Genomic DNA, 16343 nt, shown 5'->3' on the forward strand with positions numbered 1-16343 from the left:
GCGCGGCGCGGCCGCTGCCTCTTAGTGCGGGAGGCGGAGGCAGGGCCCGGCAGAGCCGCGCCGAGCTGAGCCCGGCCGTGCAGCGCTGCATCCCACTGCCAAGGGAGCGCCCAGGGCAGCGCCGCATCGCTCCCGCCCGCCGCGGAGGAGCCGGGGCGCCCCGCGGGCAGCAGCGCCCCTGGCGCGGGCGGGAGGAGCGCGCAGGAGCAGCAGCAGCGGTGGCGGCCGCCGCGGGGACCGGAGCAAAGTTGGTGCGAGCGGCGGCGGGGCCGCCCGGGAGCGGGACTGCAGGGAGCCGCCGCCTCGGCTCGGCCCGGCTGCCGCGGATGTGCCCCCGCCGGGCCGCGAAGGACGGAGCGGAGCGCTGGGGATCGGGCGGCTGGCTGCGCTTCACCCTCGCCGGGCTGCTGCACTCGGAGGATTTGTGGATTGACTCTCGCTCCTGACCCACCGCCTCTGCCGGATTCCTGGGGTTTTGTTGCTGGATTTTGGCCTTTTTTTTTTTTTTTCGGTTTTTTTTGGTTTCGCCTTTTTTTTTCTTTTCTTTTTATTTTTTCTCTCCCCGTTCCTCGGGGAAGGACCTGCTTGCCGGCCCCGCTCGGGCTCCCCGCTGCAGTCGTGGCAGTGCCGTGGAGGCTGGGACCCCCCTACAAGCCAAGGTGAGCGCTGGCACTGATCCGACACAGCATCACCCCTTTCCCCCCGGAAAGGTGCGTCGGGCCGGTAACCAAAGAGCGGGCACACACTCCAAAAAAACCAAAGGCCACCCTGCATCTAGAAGCGTACAAAATATCCTGATAGTGGGACTCGCAATTGGGATCTGTTAGTTCTCTTGCTCATGCCACTGCCCCCTGGTTGCCTCAATGGCAGGATCATGAAGTGTTTGACTTTTTTTCTTCTGCTTCCAGAGACCTTAAAGAAGTCCAAAAAGAGTGTGAGGTCAAACGGCAAGGTGCCAGGATGCTATGAGATAGTGCCCCTGTCCCTGAAGAAGAAGATGGCTGCAGAACTTTACCCTGCCAGCACCAACACTAACATTGCAAACAGCAACGCCGCCGCCGCCGCCACCGCTGCCAACAGCAAGAAGAACGCCTTGCAGCTCCAGCAGAGCGCCCAGCCGCCCCCGCCGCCCCAGCTCCAAAACCTCAACAACAACAACTTGGAGAGCGCCAACTGGCAATCCTTCCATCCCACGCTGCGGGAGAGGTAAGGGCCAGGCCCGCCGGACCCTCCCCGGGCGGGCGGGAGAGAGAGACGCGCCCGCCCTGTGCACCTGCGCCCCGGCCAGGCGTGCGCGCAGGGACGGGCTGGAGCCCCGGGGCCGCCGGCGGGAGGCTGGGGCACCGGGCGAGGGGCAGCCCGCGGCTAACGCGGCTTCTCCCCCCTCCCCTGCTTGCAGGAACGCGCTGATGTTCAATAACGAACTCATGGCTGACGTTCACTTCATCGTGGGCCCGCCAGGGGCATCCAAGAAAGTTCCTGCCCATAAGGTTTGTGCAGATAATTTCTGGCTTTTTAATGCTGCTGTGCAGGTCCCCTTCTCCCCCTGCCTTACAATTAGGTTCCACTTTTTTTTTTTTTTTTTCTAATTATAGCTCTTGTCTAATCCCAGAAGTAATTCACATACACTGCAATTTAAGGGAGCAGTCCAAGGCAGTGTTCTGCTTCTAGTGCAGCTTGTAACTCGCTAAATGTAGCTTTTAGGAAAGCCAGAATACTCAGCTGTTCCTGATCCGTGTTACTGAGGCTTCTCTCTCTTTATTTTCCAGTATGTTTTGGCAGTTGGTAGCTCTGTCTTCTATGCTATGTTTTATGGCGATCTCGCAGAGGTCAAATCTGAAATCCATATACCAGATGTGGAACCTGCAGCCTTTCTAATCCTATTAAAGTAAGTGGCCACTATAAGTCTGCTAATTACATGGACAGAATCAAAGTAGCTTATAAAATATACATCTCCTAATTGACATTGTGCAATATGCACTTACTGCTGTTTACTTCATGTGCTGACAAATATTGAATGTCAGATTCACTGCCAGCAAAGACGACTATAGATTATTTTCATGGCCTACTTTTTTTTTTTTTTTTTTCCCTGAGAAACTAATTTTTTTTCATCCTCCTCCCCCGCCCCGATCTAGGTACATGTATAGTGATGAAATAGACCTGGAAGCTGACACAGTTCTGGCTACGCTCTATGCTGCCAAGAAGTACATCGTGCCGGCCCTAGCAAAGGCTTGCGTCAATTTTTTGGAGACCAGCTTGGAAGCGAAGAACGCTTGTGTCCTGCTGTCTCAGAGCAGGCTCTTCGAGGAGCCAGAGCTGACGCAGCGCTGCTGGGAAGTGATTGATGCTCAGGCAGAAATGGCACTGAAATCAGAGGGCTTCTGTGAGATAGATCAACAAACACTAGAGATCATTGTAACCCGGGAAGCACTCAACACCAAAGAAGTGGTGGTTTTCGAGGCCGTTCTCAACTGGGCAGAGGCTGAATGCAAAAGGCAAGGTCTGCCGGTTACACCACGCAACAAGAGGAATGTATTAGGCAAGGCTTTGTACTTGGTGCGGATTCCAACCATGACTTTGGAAGAGTTTGCCAACGGAGCTGCCCAGTCCGACATCCTCACCCTTGAGGAGACTCACAACATATTCCTATGGTACACAGCCGCAAATAAACCCAAATTAGAGTTCCCCCTGACGAAAAGAAAAGGACTCGTGCCTCAGCGCTGCCATCGGTTTCAGTCGTCTGCGTATCGCAGCAATCAGTGGCGGTACCGGGGGCGATGTGACAGTATTCAGTTTGCCGTAGACAAACGGATATTTATAGCGGGACTGGGATTGTATGGGTCAAGCTGTGGCAAAGCTGAATACAGCGTCAAAATCGAACTGAAGCGCTTAGGCGTTGTCCTTGCTCAGAATCTGACAAAGTTTACCTCCGACGGCTCCAGTAACACCTTCTCGGTGTGGTTTGAACACCCTGTGCAGGTTGAGCAAGACACGTTTTACAATGTAAGTGCTATTCTTGACGGGAACGAACTGAGTTACTTTGGACAAGAGGGAATGACTGAAGTGCAGTGTGGGAAAGTGACGTTCCAGTTCCAGTGCTCCTCGGACAGTACTAATGGAACCGGAGTACAAGGAGGACAAATACCTGAGCTCATTTTCTATGCATGATGCATTTCACCTTGATTGTATTCCAGTGCTGCAATGATGCACATTAAGGGATTTTCTGGTTTTACTACGAACTCTGCAGCAGTATGGAATGTTACGCTACTTACCTATCTGCTACATCAGGCTATACAAATAAGTGAAGGAATGCTCTTGAATTTAATCTTATTTTATTTATTCATAAGCTATTTGACTTAATTATTAAGACTGCAACATGCAGAAAAATGTTAAATTTTGCACGTACTGTGCATTTATTTTGTATATAGATAACTAACTTGCAGACTGCAGCTGACTCAAACAGAATGTTCTAAACTAGAGCAGTTTATGAATCTGTGATATATAAAACATTTTTACTTGCCCTAAATCCTGTGTACTTGATCTTTGCTGACCTTATGGCTCGTGTGTGTTAATTCATGTACAGCTAACAGGGGTGATGACATTGTAGTCTGGTCCCTGCGTGCATCCATACCCAGCAAATAGGAAAGTTCCCTCTCTTGGTAACTGAAACTATCCATCAGCAGCCTTTAATTTCCCTTCATGAGAAAAGGAGCTGACATTTGAGGAAGCTTAGGGTTTTTTGTATGGTGCCCAAGTTGAAGATAGACAAACCATCAGTGTAATCAAAGCTGATCAAAATCATCCTGTGGTTATATTTGAAAACTCCTAATGCCTCTTCCCATGCAGCATTCTGTGTTTAACTCTGGCCTGCCCACCAAACAAAAACACTGCCACTTGCACCTGTCAAACTACACCCCTCTTTGAATGGCCAGAGTCAAGACACACAGATGAAATTAATTAATTCAGTGATAGGGCTGCATCCCAAATTTAGCCCGGGCTGTACGACTGGCAGACCCTATCTGAATTTATGTTCTACCCTTGTACAGAGTGGCAGGCATTAGAAAAATACTTGAAAGATGGTGTTTATATTCACTTAAGATTACTAACTAGAAATAAGCAACCTTAAAAAAAAAGGCTGTTGGATCTTTCTTCCTGCTTTATCTTTTTTGAAAACCACAGTCTCAGGAATTATCAGCAATCATTTTATGCTAGTACTGTTCTCAGAAAGTGATAAAAGTACTTATTTTTTTCTCAAAGGTCTCAGGATCGTACATCTGAGCCAAATAGAAATATTTACTGGATTGTGTAGATCTTAGGGTGAGCCTGGAAGAGAATACTCAAACAGCAGTCTAAACCAGTGTGTTTTCCATGTATAACAAGTCCCTCTACATCTAACATGTTTGCTTTTTCCCAAGCTGCATTAATTTTCACCTTGAAACTAAGCTGCCATGCAAATCCTGCCTATTTTCTCTCTCTAAAAAAAAGACCAAAAAAGTAATGAACACTAAGAAGGGAATTACTGAATCCAAGGCCTCTGCAGCAGAGGAGCCGGAGCAGTGCCGCGCTGCCCGGGCGCTGCTGTGGCGATGCTCCGTGTGCCAGCTGCTGCTCCCCTTGCTGCAAAGGCAGCAGCCCTGTGCCAGCCCAGAGCAGCTGAAGGGGTGTGCCTGTATCATTCTGTAACACAGCCAGCTGATCCTCTCCGTACACATTAAGGAGAGTGGGAGTGAGAGTGGGTAAAGATGCAGGCAGATAATTCTTACACAGAGGTGGATAACAGTCACAAGACCTCACTATAAATGCACTCTTTTAACTGGAATTGGCACAAATTCCCTTGGCTTAAACCCACAACCTAGAGAATGGCTTCTATACCCTCTCCACATGTTTAAACCCACCTTCCTATCAGTTACAATTTCAGTGTAGACTTATTAGACATTATTCATACGTTTGGAAAAAGTTGCTCCTCATTTTCCACCCAGCCACTTGTATTTCAAGCACTGAACAGCTCAGCTACAGGTGATGGACAGATAGTAAATTTGGCAAATACTTATTAAATGTTGCATCTGTGGAACTGAAGCGTGACAGGCCTGTAGGAGCTTGCTGACACACACAAATTTGTTACACGTCAGTCCATTGTCTTAGTATAGCCCAAATTACTCTTGGAAAAAGCAACAAAACTATTTGCAAAAGAAAACAGCATCTAGTTCCAAAAAAGCTCTTACATAAAGGAGAACAGGCTCTTACAGTCAGCAATGCTCTTCTGCCTGGATTGATTCCAGCTTCACTATAAAGTTACTACATGGGTATTAACATACAATACTATATATATACATACATATATATTTTTTTCAAGTAACCATAGAAAAGTATCAAATAGTCAAAAGTCAAATCATTAAAAAAGTACCTATGGCTGGAGCATTTATGCAGAGTTCTCTGGCCAACAGAAGGAAAGTTCTTCCCAGCACATAGACATTCACCTATTAAAAGACAAAAAAAGCATTATGTAAATCTTAAACCACAAATGTTTTTAATAGAACATTTATATGGAAAGGAGAAAACCCCAACTTTTGAAATCTTAACCTGCTTAAAAATAATTCAAGTTATACAAGCAATATTCACAAGTACAGGATAATACTCAGTGCTTGTCAAAATCTGCACAAATTAGCATTGTAAATCAAAGCATAAGTTTATATTGAAAAAAGTATAAAAAGTTGTTCATCATGCTCCTCAGTGGGCTTAGTGCTGCTCTGTAGTTTTCAGTTGTCACATTACATCATAGGGCATTAAGTAGACTTCAATGTAATATCAGTATATATAAAGTGCCATTTGTCTTGCACCATTACAAAACCTGAGTAAATACAAGTCAGTGCAAATTTCAGTTCTGCATGATCATCTGTAATAACATAATTAAGTATTGCACAAGTACACACCAAACTTTTCACCAAATCAGGGAGTGGTGCTACATGCCCCAAGGGTTATTTGTCATAGCTTGCTGTTTGGACATTGCTTCAGATCACATAAAAACATTAAGAACTGAAAATTTTTAAAGAATAAATAAAAATATCAGAAAAACCCTAAACCACACCAAACCTACTGAGCTCTGCTCCCCTCCCCTCCTTCACTGCTGCACTCAGGACGATGTAAATTGTGAGGAATTGCTTCATACTCTGATTTGCAATTTATAGCACAGACAAACATATTTGTATTTTACAAGTCTGAGGAAGTTTTCTTAAGATGTGTTTTTGTGGTCAGTAAGAAAGGCAGGATATACTCCAGTTCCCAATCAGTCTCAAACATTCCCACGGAGCTCCATGAACACCTTGCTTCCCCCTCAAGGCATATGTAAAGGTCAAGGTTAGTATAAAAAACTCCATCCTCCTACACTCCAAGCGAGTAGGTTTTTGGTTTGTTTTGAACAATGATATGTACTCTGTTGCTTTTATGGAACAAAACTGCCCCTCTCTTTCCTATGCCTGGATTGTGAAGGTGTTTACTTTGCAGTCAGTTACACAACTGAATGATGATTATGGTACAAGCCTATGGAACTAAAAAATGATTGCTCTTTCCATTTCTTAAAAGAGCTTTGCCAACCTGAGTTTAAAAACAGGCTTTCCTCCCAAGTGTATAGATGGTTCTAACAAGCTAAAATACAGGTATCTCAACAACAACAACCAAACCCCCAAACAACTGACTTATTTTCACCTAGCCCTTCAAAATGTTTACATGAAAATGTTCTTAAAGTGTATTGATGTGTATTAATGTGTATTTTTCCCAAATATATAAAAAAAAATCAGAAATTAGAACTTCAAAGAAATCCTGAGAATGATCACATATCCTGAAAGTGACTGTGCAATCAATTATACATGATATGATGGTAATCCATTCCATATTTAGTGAAAAGTGAATGTATTCCATGCTGTGTCTGACCAATGGTTGGACTGGCCTAGAAAATGCAAAAATATAGCCTTAAATATTACTGCCCTTTTTCTTCCTGAAATAGCAGACAACATAAAAACACTGTTCTAGGGGAAGGAAAAGAGCAAAACATACTCTCTGAACGAGAAGTCTGTTTACTAGGAAATAAGTCACCAAATTTTACACAGAAAAAAACACACACCTACTGAATCTGGCAATTCATACTGGAGTATGAGAGCGTGACTTTCCATGAGCCACTGAGACAGAACAGATATCACTAAAGCAAAATGTCTGCAGCGTTTTAGTTGGCTTTAGATTCACTGCAAGCTCGAATTGGGTTGTTTTGACCTTTTGTCTAAAATATATTAACATAAAGAATGAGTGTTTGGCTGTAATTTCAGCCTTCTAAGCTGGCTGACCAAGTTACTATAAATCTTAAACCTCATCACTTAGATCTTGTTCTGCAAGGACGATTTCACCGCACAAATCAATAAAGTTACTTCAGTGGAGCCAAGTACATATGACGTTTCTGTTAGAGGCCTCACAAACTCATCTAGTTCTCTCCTATTAGTCTAGAAAAAAAACCCCCATAAAACTCTAATCCAAACAAGTATTTTTCCCTCTAGCCTTTTTCCTTGTCACGATATTTAAATATTTGATGTTTGTCACCATCAAACCACGTCACTCTCTAAGAAACTCCTCCCATGCAAACTCTCCATAAATGCAATAATAAAGAGCAAATAAATATGAAGAGGCATAAAGAAGCAGGTATTTTTTTTCTAGTGAAGTTCTAACAATCAAAGTGATTGCCAAATTAAATCTAAAGCACAGACAAATGAATAATAAATGTGCTCAATGACTATTTATCCTCTTTCCTTGGCATAACTAGAAGTCTCCTGATCTATGGTTTATTTGAGAAGTAATGCACTTAAATCTAACCTGCTTTTCCACTTCACCCACGTCATCACTGGTTTACAACTTCAAGGTGCAGACACGGTGTATTTGCACAAAATAATAAATTAAAATAGAAATGGTAAATGAGGGAATTTCTTTCTTTTGCTCACAAGCCCATTTCTTTGTAGTTTCTGGTTACTACCAATTTAGAAAGAATGCAAAATATACAGTACAGTCCATGTTCTGTATTGATTTCCTCATGAAGCTGACATATTTTTAATGCCAGGGTCACAAGAAGAATAAGGAATATTTAATTGCTTCCAGTTTTTCTGGCAAATCAGTAGGAAAAAAAGACTTCAGGCCCTCTCAAACAATATGTTTCTCAACTTTAAAAGTTAACAGATATTCATAGGTTCTGGGGCACTTCTCATAAATGAAAAATTAAAGACTGCGTAAAGTTCACCCAGAAATCTGTAATGCCACTGAACTCCTGAAACATGGTATTTAACATCTCCTGGGTTTAGTGGAAGGTGGCCCTTTCACTAAAATTTTATTCTGCTATCACAGATTTTAACTATTACTCACACACACACAGAGATCCCGTGATAGAAAAGATATGATATAAAATAGGCATTTAGAGAGGGTCTTTCTTTACTCTCATCATTTGGTTTTTCTGCACTCCATTAAGCTTAGAAAATTAAGAGAATTAATTTAGAGGCCTACTTTAATTTCTAGTTCTTTCTTCATTAAGAACTTCTTATAAAAATTCATATACTCCAATCCATCAAAAGCTTAACATTCCAAATTTAGAATCATATGACATTTGCATTTATAAAACCTAATTTTATATGAGTTCTTAGAATGGTGAATAAACAAAAATGCCCTTCTAAAAGGATGTCTCTGGCTTAAACTTGAATTGATGCAGCTTTAAAGCTTACCACATCAACTTCAGCCTTTTTTCCCCTTAATTTAAAAGGATCATACTGAAAAACAGTATTTCTCCAAACTCTCCCCAATCAAAACTGTTGAAGTGAGACAATTGTTTTATACACTTTCATAAGACTTGTGCTCTTTTTCTGCAGATTTTCACCAGATATTAAAATTTCCTAAATCTGATGCTATCACTAGGTTTAAGCATCAACATCTAATGCAAAAGAGGGGTGTCAACCTGTGTTAGAGGGGAGATTTTAAAATATCTGCATACCTCGACAGTTTTTACCATATTCTCTTACATCCAACTCATATTTAACACAGTAAGTTTACAAGCATGTGGACCCATCACAGATTTTTTATTTTAAAAAAGGCAAAACAAAAAGCCAAGTAGCTTCTTTAGCAGCAAGACATTTCTCAGACAAAAAAGTATGTGCTCACCAAGGCACAGCAAAAACCTCTTTTTACAGGAGACCTTAAGATTCTCTAAGATGTTGTCCTTTACCAATAGTTAATTTCTGTTCTCATTATCCAACACATTATGTTAATTAAAAGGGGCATTTAGTGAAGGAATGGCTTCCAATTATTCAGTTACATCTTCACAACAAGATCCTTCTACTTGTTACGCTCTTTGCCCTTCACAGTATTTTTTGGAGACAGTCTTTTCATTTCACATCTGTCAGTCATCAGACACTGATTTCAAAGGGACACTTCCAGAGAGACTCTTTCCCTTTCATAATTTCCTCTTGCTTTCACATCATGCCTGATCTGTTCACAAATACCAATATACTTCCACTTTCAGAAATAACAACAAACACCTCATTTCCAGTAACACAGGAATTCATCAGTCTAACATCTTCCAGAATTTTAAACTCTCTTGGGGAAACAGGGAATCTCCCATTCATACAGTTACCAGGTTACCAGGTCACGTTAACTTCTGGACAGAGGCAAAAATAAATGGAAGATTCTGTTTGACCATAAGCTTCATAAAGTTATAAATCAGTAACCCTTCTACAAACTATTTCCAAGAAGGCTTTTCACAACCATAGTGTGGCATTCTGGCAAAGTACTACAAATGGTGACAGTGGTTAAGATATTCCTCTGGAAAGACAAAGACCGGGCAGTTGGAACACGATGAGAATTCACACTGTGAAACATCCATGGCTGCTTGCCTAAATAATTAAGCAAGCATGAAAAGCAAATGAGTTTTTAAGGAGAGTGTCTGTTGCTGGGGAAAGAGGCACCTGTGGTTATTTGATTCATTATTAACATTTCTAGTGTAGTAATGCCTGAAGGTCCCAACCAGGTTGTTTAAATTAATTCAATCAACAGCAATTTGCATAGGGGCAATAAAGGCAAATACGGCCAACATGTTAATAACTTCAAATGAACAAAGGGTATTAAAAACTGAAGCAAACCAGTACAGTCTTTAAAAGAATACTCTATTTTATCCTTCTCCATGCAATAAACTGAAACTTCCTAAATTTTTTGATCCATACTGCATTTAGAGCAGTCAAAAGGTAACACACAAAAATACAAGCAAGTACCAAATTCAGCTTGTCAGGCTGTCATTCAAAAGAGACACAAATCAAAATTAAATTACTTCCTTCTCATACTGGGCTTTAAAGCACTGCCTTCAGTCTGGGGACTCCAAAGGAGACTCTCCTGCTATTCACACCTATGGCAGTCCTGGAGCTCTTCCTCCAATACCACAGCAGTACAACAAGCCATTATCAAACCATCTGTGCAAGAAAGTCAAAGAGTAATAATTTCCAACAATCATAGGGGAGTCAGGGAGCCCAATGCTGCCTTGAGATTAAATAAATGAAAACAAGTGTTCAAGAGTAACTCAAAATAAAGTCTTTCTAGATAAGCAAGTACTGTTACTTCACTAGACAAACTGCAGATGAAGAAATAGGGGCGAGACTTGTGTTTTGAAGTGGAAGAGAGACCAAGGAAGTACTAGTTACTAATTTTCACTTCTCATGCATCCTCTTTCCTTACCTAGAACTACAGTGTAGTTGAGGTTGGAATGAATCTCTTCAGGTCTCCTGCCCTACCTCCTGTTCCAAGCAGGCTCAGCCACAAGAACAGCCCAGGCTGCTCTGGCTCTTGAGAGCCTTGATGGACAAAAACTTCAGAACTGCTCTAAACGACCTGTTTCCACACTTGGCTGTCCTCATAGTGAAGAACCTTTTCTTGATATCAAGTAGAGACATCCCATTTTAATTAATTACATCTATCACTGATGATTTTCCTGTTGCACACTCCTATAAAGAGCCTGGCTCTTCAAGAACATCAGCCTTGTCTAACAGCAGGGCACACCACAAGGCATGCTAAAATGATATTCTACTAGGCTGAAATTGAGGATCAGAGCACTGCCTACCGCCCTCCCCAAAGTCTGTTAGGACCCCCTTGCAAAGACCATGACACTGGAGATGAGACTAAAAAAACCCAGCCCTTTCTGAGGCTGTGAAAGGCAGCCTTTCACCACACCAAGATCAAACTTCAGCCAAATAGTTCTCCAGCTGCAAGGAATGGGATGCTTGGAAAGATGGGAGAAAACCTAAACCATTCAAAACTTGGCCAAGGCTAGACAGGCTTTGCAGCTTTCCTAAACAAGCCAGGCCTGTCGCTTAGATTGGACTAACAAAAAAGCAAACAAAAGGCCTGATTGCAGACCTCTCTAAGGACTGTATTTGCAAGTAAAATGCAGGATCTGAAAATATAAGCAAGTACTTTCCCTGTCAGAGACTGATGACTGGTCGTCCTTCCAACTCAATCACCGAGCAGCACGACTGCTCAGCACAAGGAAGGCGCCTGATTTGGAGCAGCTCTGGACATTTTCAGTTCGTTTCACATCATTCTCTGAAGTCCAAATGTTGAAGTCAGAGCCCTTCTGGACCCGACAACACTTTCAACAGGAGATTTCCAAGGTATTATATGTATTTCACATGAAGGTAAAACACCTTTCCACCTTTAAGTGGAAATTGCCTTTCCACTTAAAAAAAGAAAAAAAGAAAAAACAAAAGAAAAAAAGGAAAAAAAAAAAGAAAAAACCCCTTTTTGTCTTTTCCCAAGATGGCAGCAATTTGGAAGCTCCAAAAGTTATTATGAAAATGCAGCAGTTCCCGAGTGGAACAAGACAAACTCCCAAATCTCAGTCATCAGCATAAGAGGAAAACTGATACAACTGATACTGATACTTTTTACATAGATTGCCATTAACAGTGAAAATTAGTCTCCTTTATTGCTAAGTTTTAGGAGCACAATACTATCCTAAAAGCACATTACACTGTAGAGGACAGCTTTTAATTTTTTAAATATTTTAAGTCCTAAGGTAACTCAAGAAAGACAGGAAGAGAGGTTGTACAAATACAAACCAGAGCCTAAGAGGTCATGCTTAGGATTCCTCTACCCCACTTTTTTTCTAAAAAGAGAAGGCTAAACAGATCACCAAGAGAGAAAGAATAGAAGACAGGTCTTTAAACGATCACTGAGTTGTAGATAACAGCAAATTCAGGACATGGTTTAGTGGTGAACATGGTGATGGTTCATAGCTGGACTTAGTGATCTTGGGGGATTTTCCACCCTTAATGATTCTATGATTTTTTTCACTCTCAAATGCACTGACACCTATTTCAGACTGTTCAGTAATTTAGTCAGTAGCCTCCACAAAGACAATCTGTAAGGATGTTTCATGTGGTGACTTTCTTACAAAATTCCTGCAGCCAGATGACGAAGAGCCCCGCAGGTGCCTCACCTCCCACTGCAGCTGAGCTGCATCAAGAACATTCTGAAGAAACATCTCAACATTCACTATTACTTTCTAAGCAAGAGTTGGTGCAGGTAAGCAGTAACTCATTTTTTAGACTTCAGATGTGATTGTTTTGGATATAAAATCAACATCTTTCTCATTTCACCAAGAAAATCAGTTAGCTGGGCCACTATGATAAATTTGGCACAGATGAGTATGAACAAATTAAATACTTTGGAAAGATAATACCACTGCCACTCCTACAACTGCTCTCAACTCTTCTTCCTTAAGGACATTTATATCCCAACTTCAGGATGGGAGAGCAGTCCTTGAAAAAAAGAGGCACTTCAAGGTAAAATAGTACCATCTAATGAACTATTTTCAATAAACTAATTCTTTTTTAGGTCCAGGTTTTGTGGGCAAAAACTGATCTAAAGCAGAACGCACTGAAATTTTCTGCCTGGGCCAAAACTGGTTTGCTACCAAGGTGGTTTGGTTTATTTATTTAATTTTTTTGACCTTGGTTTGTAGTTGTGGTTTTCTGTTTGGTTTGTGGTTTTGTTTGTGGGAGTTTGTTTGATTTTTTTTTTTAACAGACTTGGGCAGGAGGAAAAAAATATCAAGCTAGAACCTGAAAAACTCATTTATATATTCTTAAACAGGACTTTCTGGATAGGTAGAGTTAACAATAACATTCAGCATTCCTGTTTGCTCAGATTCACCTTAAAGAAGCCATAAGGCTAATCAGAAGATAGAGTTAAATGCAGATCAAGATACTGAAATCTTTCTCTTTCAGGGGTTGATTATTTCCCTACTAGTAATGTATTTCTGTCTCTCCCATCTCCTCAGTTACCCCTCTTTAACCTTTTGTTCCTCATAAGTCCCATCTCAGCATCTTTTCTGGCTGGAATGCACAGAGGGGAAAAGACAAATCATTCAATCTTTCTTGTCTGTTTCTGCTGACAATACATCTTCTCCTTTTCCTCTTACAGATACAATACCTCTTCTTCTAGTTCACATCATGACTATTCTTCATATTACTGTGATCATCCTATTTCAAAACCATCACCATGAAAAATTACCTGTGTTCAGAAAGAAACAAACCTCCCATTCTACACATGCACTGTTTGGTCCTGAGCAATCAAAATAATTTAATCAGTGTTTAGAAAAGAGAAGAAAGTTACTAAATTTCAGAATTAAAGATTCATTTGATTATTGCAATTCCAGCAGATTGCTTCAAGCAATAAATAGTCTTCAGAGGGATGCCATTTACCAAGACAGCTGGGAGGACAAAAATAGATGCAAGTAACCTACTCACATTGTATGTAAAACAGTTGTAACAGAGAGAATGAGGGTAAGACAACATATGTCCATAGAGCTTTCTGTTTCCACAGGCAGAGCAAGTTTGTATTTCTCTCAAAATACATTTTATAAAACACAGTTCTGAAGTGCACGAATACATTTACACAGTATTACCTACCAAAAAGGCTATTTCTGTCTTCAACAACTGTTGTTTTAAAAATATGCAGCATTTGACCCTGTGCCACTGCAGTGACTCTGAATCCTGATGAAAGGATCATACTAACTCTTGCTACGTTGTTTGCAGCATTAAAAGCAAAAAAAAATTTTTGGACATTTGATTGTACGGAAAAATTACTCAGATTTCCAAACCCAGCGATTTTCCACTCAGAATTTTTAGAGAAAAACGAAAACATCTCAAACTTTAACAATTAAAAAATATCAAAAGAGAGTACAATACCTGAAGAAGGTCGCTGAGGTCTAGTAACATGTCTGTGAAAGAAGTCAAGGAATATACATGCTTCTTGAATGCAACAGTATTTCTTAATTTCACTTCATCAGCAAGCCAAAGAAAGGGAAGAAATAAACCCGGGTCAGCTATCAAAGAAACCAAATATGGGTTAGGTCAATTCACCACTTATGCTAACAGCCAACATCCAGTTAATTGTTCAGCTGCCCACAACACCCTGCCAGCACCTGCTGAGTTTACTGCTCACCTTGTCTCTGTGAAGTGAGGGTCTCAAAGAAGAAGCCAAGCACTTGTGTGACCTACAGAACTCACCACATCCTGCAGCCTAGGAAAGACCCAGGTAAGGGGGTCCTCTGCTCTGCTCAGAGCCCACTGCAGTGCTGCATCCAGCACGGGGATCTCAGCACAGGAAGGACACTGAACTGCTGGACAGAGTCCAGAGGAGGCCACCAAGATGATCAGAAGGATGGAGCAGCTCTGCTATGAGGAAAGGCTGAGATATAATTGGGATTGTTCAGTCTGGAAAAGAGAAGGTTTTGGGATGATCTAATTGCTGCCTTCTGGTACCTGAAAGGAGCCTGCAATAAAGATGGAGAAGAGCTTGTAGTGACAGGACAAGGGGGAATGGCTTCAAACTCAGAGTAGGATTAGACTGGATATTGGGAAGAAATTTGTTAGTATGAGGGTGGTGAGGCCCTGGCACAGGTTACCCAGAGAAGCTGTGGATGCTCCATCCCAGGTTCAAGGCCAGGTTGGATGGGGCTTGGAGCAACCTGGACTAGTGGAAGGTGTCCCTGCCCATAGCAGGGGTTGGAATGAGATGATCTTCAAGGTCCTTTGCAACTCAGGCCATTCTATTATTCTGTGGTAACTAAAACCAGTCATAGCATCAAGACAGAATACTCTTACTACACTTAAGAATTTTAAGCATCATCAGACGGAAGAGCAAACTAAGAAAACTGAAGTAAGTTTCTTTTGTTCTCTTCTATGAGGACCCATCAAAGAGCTGGGAAGGGAAAGCTGCTTTGGCTACTCCTTTCCCCAGCCATGCAAATCAGCTGCTACCTTTCAGTTTTCACTTCCTCCACGATATCCTGTGCTGCTGCTGCAAAATATTAGGTCACCATCTACTCATTATGGGCACACTCAGAAAACATAATAGTTAAAAACAAGCCAAACCACCACAAGTTTCCATTAGATTTAACTGAAAGCAAGCACACTTATGAATGCATTGTCTAAACAGCATCAAAAATAGAGAGAGAGGGGGAAAAAAAGGCACCATGAAGCCCAAAGTGCAAAGGTAGCCCTTTTACTGCTGTTAATGAGCACATGCTGGATCTCCTATCAGCTACTCAGGTGTGGCTCTACCTGTTGTAAAAAGCTTCTGGTTTTATTATTAAAAGGAGTGTCAAGGTAAAGTGTGAGAGAAGGGGAGAGAGTGAGAGAGTGAGGCAGGCAAAGAAAACAGGTATGCAGGGCTGTATGTGAGTTTTTGTATGCAGCAATGTGTGAAGAGATCCAGCATTAAATAAAATGCAGAGACATCAGTGTAGTTTGGTGCATACTGTGGTAACATAACTATTAGTGAATGTTCTTTAAGGAAGTCAGAGTAACAGAGTGCACATTTCTCCTAAACATTATCAGCTGTGGAAGGAGAGTAATTCAGATAACGTAATCAGTTTATACATAAACATTTTCCTTGTTAAGAACTTTTATCCTTGAGCATTTCTACCCTTAGTTTGCATTTGAAATTGTATGAATGTACTCCAAATTTGTTACAAAATTTAATACGTTATGTTAATATTATTTGGTGGAAATTAATTTCCACATTAAAAACCACGGCATAGCTGGGTAGTTAATTAGCTGAAAATTCAGTATGGCTCTGAAAAAAGATCAGAAATCCCTTATAGGTAGTATTACGCAAGACATTACAGGAATCTGAAATTTTAACACAGTAAGGAAACTGCTAACAAAAACCATCTGGAAAATACACAGCTTAGAAAGCTACACAGAGAAATACTGAATTCAGTGCAAAAGTTTTGCAAAAGAGAAAATGGAAAAGACTTTAACAATGCCATT

The 16343-nt window shown here is 41.4% G+C and overlaps 2 protein-coding genes across 3 annotated transcripts in view; one reads left to right on the forward strand and one right to left on the reverse strand.

The window, feature by feature from the left end:
• BRF1 (BRF1 RNA polymerase III transcription initiation factor subunit) overlaps positions 1 to 16343 on the reverse strand; it is a 171457-nt gene that overhangs the window by 88712 nt on the left and 66402 nt on the right. The window contains exons 4-5 of the mRNA XM_063399514.1: positions 14256 to 14287; positions 5405 to 5477 (exon numbers count right to left, since the gene is read on the reverse strand). Coding sequence (XP_063255584.1) covers positions 5405 to 5477; positions 14256 to 14287 — 105 coding nt within the window. The remainder of the gene's footprint in view (positions 1 to 5404; positions 5478 to 14255; positions 14288 to 16343) is intronic.
• BTBD6 (BTB domain containing 6) lies at positions 19 to 3526 on the forward strand. Of its 2 annotated transcripts, XM_063399517.1 has the most exons (5): positions 28 to 659; positions 909 to 1206; positions 1400 to 1490; positions 1770 to 1888; positions 2136 to 3526. In XM_063399517.1, the coding sequence occupies exons 2-5, from the start codon at positions 998 to 1000 to the stop codon at positions 3166 to 3168; spliced, it is 1452 nt and encodes a 483-aa protein (XP_063255587.1). In that variant the 5' UTR covers positions 28 to 659; positions 909 to 997; the 3' UTR covers positions 3169 to 3526. The 2 variants fall into 2 exon arrangements, with proteins under 2 accessions (XP_063255585.1, XP_063255587.1); XM_063399515.1 differs by having other exon boundaries at positions 19 to 1206.

Source organism: Prinia subflava, chromosome 5 (assembly GCF_021018805.1).
Source record: "Prinia subflava isolate CZ2003 ecotype Zambia chromosome 5, Cam_Psub_1.2, whole genome shotgun sequence".
Classification (NCBI taxonomy): domain Eukaryota; kingdom Metazoa; phylum Chordata; class Aves; order Passeriformes; family Cisticolidae; genus Prinia; species Prinia subflava.

Coding starts and splice junctions, on each gene's coding strand:
- BTBD6 (XM_063399515.1), top strand. CDS start 839: ATGCCACTGCCCCCTGGTTGCCTCAATGGCAGGATCATGAAGTGTTTG. Junction 1,491..1,769: donor AGAAAGTTCCTGCCCATAAG/GTTTGTGCAGAT, acceptor TTTATTTTCCAG/TATGTTTTGGCAGTTGGTAG. Junction 1,889..2,135: donor GCCTTTCTAATCCTATTAAA/GTAAGTGGCCAC, acceptor GCCCCGATCTAG/GTACATGTATAGTGATGAAA.